The following is a 6,356-nucleotide window of genomic DNA, read 5'->3' on the forward strand; positions in this document are numbered from 1 at the left end:
ATATAATATATATATGGACGCATGGAGATATTTGCAGACTATCGACAGGCGGTGTTTTTTTGAGTGTTCCATGCAGCAGAGATGCATAGATGGTGATATACAGGACAACAATTTGAATGCGTGGCTTTTTGAATTCTTTGCATGTGCGCCCGCCCATATTAACAGGGGGAAAAGGTGTCTATCTCGTGTAGTGTGCATAAGGGAGCGCATGACAATATAATCAGTTTCGTATGCTTGCCTAGGAGAGTGTTCTTCCTGTTTATTGAAGGCGTGAGGAGGTTGCCTGCTGAAGCCTGGCAGCGTGTGCGGGAGGTTGCATGCATTTCTTGCATGCATAGCACGATTTCGCATTTTTTTCTTCTGTGGCGTTGTGTCTGTATTTGTGTTTACTGCAGATCCGACAAAGAAAGCCCCAAGGTTGTGGTGTTGAAACCGCTGCTGCATGGGGCGAAGCCTATCGTCAGCTTCTCGCTGCACGGGGCGCCCGTGCGTCTGCTGGCTCACCTGGGGTGTACAGACATTTGTTTTTCAGCAGACAAGGACGGGGGCTTGGAGCTTTGGGGTATACATACAGGTCGTAGAGTATCAAAAGTCAGCCACCCGGAGCAAATCGAATTCGAGTTTAAGGCGGAAACCCATCTGTTTGACTTGCAAAGGGTGAGCCTCTTATGTCTGTTCTCCTGTCTCTTCTTATGCCATTCTTCCGTTTATTCTTCCTCTGTTTTTGTCTGCCTTCGTTTCGTGCTCGTGGGCCTAATCTTCTGTCTCATGTTCGTTTTCTTGACGTGTCTCTGTCCGCGTGTTCCTCTCCCTCCTGTAGCTGCTAGTACTACTTCTCGTGTCAGATGTCGTAATTTCTGTATTTTTATTTTAGCGCTTTAAACGGTCCACTGCGTCTTGAGATATAATTTTATGCGCATTTGCAATGAAACGGAGGGGGCGGAAAGAGGATGCGTCTGCCGGGAATCGAACCCGGGTCACCTCGATGGCAACGAGGTATTCTACCACTAGACCACAAACGCTCGTTCGTTGCCGCTGTACACTTGAAGTCGTTTCATCCGCCTGTCTTTGTGGCAGCAGAAGTTCGTGTTAAAAGCGGCGCAGGTCTCTTTTTTTGTCAGCACCAGCCTATTATTGACGACTCAAGTTCGTTTCCTTACTCCATAAGGCGGCGAACCGAATCCTTATACTGTGAATATAGTGTTTTGTTGTTCTCTCTTCGCAATTCTTTGATTCCTGCTGTAGTTAGCAATGCATGTGGCTACCACTCTTGCTTCTATGTGTTGTTTTGTTCTTCCTAACTGTTGTTAACCCACGCCCTAAGCAAAATCGAGTATAAAACCCCTGGCGCAACGACGCAGTGTTATTTCTGCGTGCGCCTTCTTCTTCGTTGTGCGGAGTCAGTTTGTAGTATAATGTTGGTTGCCTCAGTGGTGTCGGCTGAAGGCGCCTCATTGGGCAGCTCCGTTGCTGAGGGAACGAGGAGGTCGTTGTGCGTGTGTTGGTCTCCTCGAGCTAGCTGTCCCGCAAGCTACCAGACAAAGATGCATTCATGAAGGGGCAGGGTGGCTGCAGCGGAAGCAACCCTTGAAATAAAACAGATAAAAACACTTGCCTGCTTGCCATGAAGGTGTGCGTGTTTGTATTTCTCTGGGCTTATTTAGCCCAGCCAAACTAATGTGGATCAGTTGATTGCTGCTCATATACCTAATCAACCAGCAAATTTACTTCTTGTCATTTTGCTGCGCAGAATGGAACTACGGCCCTCGCAATCGCGGCGAGTCCAAATGGCCAGTGGCTGGCGGTTCTCGGCGCCGATTTCCACCTGCGAATTTTCGGTGTTCGGAGGGCAAAGCTGAGTCGGGTGTATCTGGAGACATTGCAGGTACCTCCCGGCTAACAGATAAGCGACTTACAGTGGTTCGAGAACTTGTTTAGCCACTTTTTGTATTTGTCAAGGCACGGTTAACGGGGTAACCGGGGCTGCGTTGGGGCTGCAGAGAGGGTGAAAAGGTTCAACACTCAACACTTGCGGTGTATCTTCGTCTGCCTCTATATCTGTGTGTTTAGGGTATATAATTTCACATCTCTAGCTATCCCCCTTGTATCTGCCCCCGTCTTTGTGTTTCCCTTCTGCCGTGCCTTCTTCTTCCTATCTTGGAAGTCGCCACTGGCCGATGCCTTGCAACGTGTCTCTGTCTTTATCTTCCTAAACTACTTGGTGTCGCCACTTCTTCCTTCTCTGCGTCTTCTGCTCTTGTCTGCGTTGGCTTCAGTACTACGAGATGGCGCAGAAGGATCCGCAATGCGCTTTGCTGCATCAGGATGCGTTGGACTTCGAGCAGCGGGCGGCGCTAGAAAAGGAGTTGAGTCGGTCGCCATTGCGACTTCACCAGAACCTCCTTTTCGATTCTTCCTCGTCCTTTCTGCTTTATCCAACTCTTCTAGGCGTCAAGGTCCTAAACATTCTCGACAACAAAGTGCGATGGCCCAGGGCTAAAGAGGATTTTATCGCTGTCGCACCATGTAGCACTTTTCACCTTGAAGGGGACCTAGCTACCCTTGAGGGATGTTGGGGGATGCGATTTTGTTTTCTACGGTTCAGCGTTTAGGGCTACAGGGTGATGGGGTTTAGGATCTATGGTTACAGGGTTTGGAGTTTAGAGTGTCGGGCGTAGGACTGTTGTATGTTCAGGTTTGCCGCTTTATCGGCCGCCACGAGCAGGGCCTGCGGTATTTGGCAATTGCACTGCAGCAGCCGTATTTACCGCGAGTGAGGCGAGGAGTTCTTTACATTTCTTACCAGCGGTTTAGCGTTAAGGGATTACGGTTCAGGGCCTGCATACAGCGGGTTGTTGATAATTCCTTCTTTTAATGCCGCTTTTCTTTTTTTTTTGTGTGTCTGGACAGCGGGTTGCCAAGACGACAATGGGAACCAACGATGCAATTATGGTTGCTTCGGCCTTCAAGAAAAAGAGGTGTGTGCAATTGTCCAGCGATCGTAGCAGCAGATGCTGTCAACCCACATGAGCGCTTGAAGTACTTGTTACGGTGTATTAGGTTATGCTAAGGGAAAGGCATTTGATGACAGCCGTGCCTGTTTGGTGCTTTTCTTGTAGGGTCTATTTCTTCACTGCGGAGGCCCCCTCAGAAAGCATTCTGGACACACGAGACATTTTCAACGAGAAGCCATCTAAGGAGGAGCAGGAATCATTGAGTGGTGAGGAATTATGGTTTAGGGTTTGTTCTTGTTATGCGTGTCCTCAACTCCGGCGTGCCTGAAGGTTTGTTGCTGACCGAATGCTCTCTTCCTGATGGGTGTGCTCTGCTGCTGCTGCGGTCGCAGCTGCCAGTGGGGCCTCTGCAATTACTCCTGCCCAGCGCGTGGGATCGACGGCGACTTTGCACACTACCTTTGGGGATATTCGTGTGAAGTTGTTTGGGGCAGAATGCCCCAAGACGGTCGAAAACTTCACTGTGCATGCGCGCAATGGCTACTACGATAACATGCTGTTCCATAGAGTCATTAAGGGCTTTATGATTCAAACAGGAGACCCCAACGGCGACGGAACAGGCGGTAAGGGCTTTGTGGCATTCAGACATGCATGCATGCATGAACCTGCATGTAGCGGGACATGCATTTGTTGGGGCTGAACGGGGGGGAAATCCAGTGAATTCTTGCAGCATCGATGGTGCTTGTGCCTCTGAAGTCGTGGTTCTTCTTCTGTGTCTCATGTTTTGAGTCTCTGCTTTCGATAGTATTCTTCTCTCTTACTTGTGCAAGCTCCCACTGCCCTGCACTGCTGTTTGAGTTTTTTCTGCGGCTGCTTATGATGTGCTCGCGCTCTGGGTCTTGGAGAGTGGTTCCCAGCTGTAATTGCATGCATGCACCCATATGTCCTGCTTCTGAGAGAAGTGCATTACAGCTGGCAGATGGAAACCATTTGTGGTGTCTGTACTGCAGGGGAGTCAATCTGGGGCGGCGACTTTGAAGATGAGCTGCACCGTTCGCTGAAGCACGACCGACCATTTACTCTCTCAATGGCCAACGCGGGCCCCAATACCAACGGCTCCCAGTTTTTTATTACGACTGTTCCCTGTCCCTGGCTAGACATGAAGCACACGGTCTTCGGCAGAGTTACTCACGGCGCGGACGTCGTGCTCAAGATCGAGGGCGTAAGCGCGCAGTTAACCTCCGCCTCGTACACGAACTGCATGCAAAATGCCTTTTCCTCGAAAAACGCACTCAATGCATGCAGTGCACGAGACCATGCAATAAGACACCGCCGTAGTTGTAAATACGCTGAGACCAGTTGCCAGCCGATAGTGCAGCTACAATGTTCTCCCGTGGTAGATGCCCTACCAATTGTTGCATCACTGCTAGCAATTGCATTTGCCTCGGTTTTCTTATAAGTGCCGACTTTGCATGCAGCTCGCAGCCAACCCATCTCGTTACCCCTTCGTTTCGGTGTATCTGCAGGTGAAGACGAATCAAAACGACAAGCCCTTGCAAGATGTGAAGCTGCTTGCTATAAAAATCACTTCGTGAATTTCTGTAGGCGAGTTGCGGCCTACGGAAAACAACTAGAGGGCAAAATGCCTTCCACAGGCTCCTACATTTTCTTTCCAGGCCCCTCATTACTGCAATTCGCAGGGAGTAGGGTTCTCCTGCGAATCAGATTTGAACCTTAATGACTGACAGACAGGGGATGCCGCATGACTGTGCATGTGTAGCATGCGTGCATGAGTGGTTTGTGGCGTGCATGCATATTTCCATGAGTCTTTTAAGCGCTGCGCAACGTGGTCTTTATGTGAAGCCAACCAGCCAAAATGTGCATATTTTCAGCGTCTTTGTGCCCGTCCAGCAGCACATCCAGGAGCTCCTTGTGCACCCTGGATGCTTTGCAGCTGCAAGAGCAGCTGCTGCTGTTGCAGCAGGTGGCACAGTAACTCGAGCAGAAGTGCGGGACACACAAACCCAATAATGTCGCAGTAGGTGGGTATGTATGCTTGATCCTAACTTAATCATTAGGTTCGACCGTTTGCCATCGTACGAAATAAGGGCACATCGACATGCTATTTCTATGGGGAGGGGGTTGTTCATTGCAGCGTGCAGTTCACTAAAAAAGAGTCTGTGGATACTCCACAAAATGCAGTGATTAGTGGCCTGCAAACACAAACAGCCTACAATGAGGCAGCTGTGGCATGAAGGAAAAAAGCAAGTCCGACCGTAACTGCCTCCCACTGCCGAACAGTTAGATGGCCGCGTGTTGGATCCGTTGAGTGACATCATCCACATCAACACGTCGTCACTCATAGTATGCAGTATGACGAGTGATTTGAGTACCAAGCACACCACGCCAAATGACACGTAAGTGTCTAGTGATTTAAGGACCTTAAAAGGCGACGCCAATCCCACGTCATCCATCCATGATGGACACCAAGAACACCAACAAAGCGGCAGAGAAAATTTTTCGGTTCTTGTAAATTTATTTTAAACGTTTACGTAGTGACGCGAATGAAACCAAAGTGACGGGGTATTTCAAAACCTATGCAACGGGAATCCGCGTTAAACAGGCCCTGTGGTTTCATGCAAGGTCCCATCTGAGTCCCACCAGCTGCGTTGTCTCTAACAAATAGCAGAGAACACTTCAGTGAGGTTCGATTCGGCTACTGCTGCTGCGCATATGGGCTCTCTCTGTGGGTCACTGGGGATCAAACGGACGTCTTCCAGCATGACGTTTGCTGTTTTTAACCTCTCCTCCGTAAAACCCTCCAATACTACAGGCATGTGGGGGCCCCCAATCTGACGTATCTCGTTGGCCCGCGTTTCCGTGCCATTTCTTCATTATTTACGTATTATTATTAGTGTGTTTATGGTGGTGAGGGTGGTGGGGCTGTATTGAATGATGAATGTGTTACTATGGTGCGGTTGTTAGTGGGTATGAGTCTCTTCTTAATCAGATATGTTTTTTACTACCCTCTTTATTCTCTTCTATTCATAATATAGTTAATAATTAATAATTTATTATTAACTTTTTTTCATTTCCCCCTCTATATATTTATATAATCTCTTTCTCTTTATATTGTCCCTTTATCACCCTTATTAGTGTTAATGTGTATATATAATTCTTTTGTTTGGTGCTGCCGTTACTTGCTGTTGCTGCTGTTTGCTGCTGCTGCTATTTGCTGCAGCTGCTATTTATTGCTGATATATATAACGGTTAACTCCTTATTGCTTATTTGCCATTAATAAATGCCTCTTCTTGTACGTAATAACTCTTTATTACTAGTACTACTACTAACTTTTATTATAGACCCCAAACCCTACATATATATATATATATATATATATA

At 48.0% G+C, this 6,356-nt stretch overlaps 2 protein-coding genes across 2 annotated transcripts; both read left to right on the forward strand.

Moving 5' to 3' along the window:
• Positions 1 to 395: 395 nt before the first annotated feature.
• Positions 396 to 901, forward strand: EMWEY_00055130 (hypothetical protein; the record flags this gene model as incomplete). Its single annotated transcript, XM_013480203.1, has 2 exons — positions 396 to 657; positions 875 to 901. Coding segments are annotated over 2 exons (289 nt in total), but the record flags the coding sequence as incomplete, so codon positions are not given.
• An 11-nt stretch (positions 902 to 912) lies between these two features.
• EMWEY_00055140 (cyclophilin, putative) lies at positions 913 to 4,549 on the forward strand (the record flags this gene model as incomplete). The annotated part of the gene is made up of 9 exons (XM_013480204.1): positions 913 to 996; positions 1,751 to 1,885; positions 2,277 to 2,480; positions 2,696 to 2,773; positions 2,911 to 2,978; positions 3,120 to 3,220; positions 3,347 to 3,577; positions 3,965 to 4,176; positions 4,481 to 4,549. The coding sequence occupies 9 exons, from the start codon at positions 913 to 915 to the stop codon at positions 4,547 to 4,549; spliced, it is 1,182 nt and encodes a 393-aa protein (XP_013335658.1).
• Positions 4,550 to 6,356: the final 1,807 nt, after the last annotated feature.

Source organism: Eimeria maxima, genomic scaffold (assembly GCF_000499605.1).
Source record: "Eimeria maxima Weybridge genomic scaffold, Emw_scaff1724, whole genome shotgun sequence".
Classification (NCBI taxonomy): domain Eukaryota; phylum Apicomplexa; class Conoidasida; order Eucoccidiorida; family Eimeriidae; genus Eimeria; species Eimeria maxima.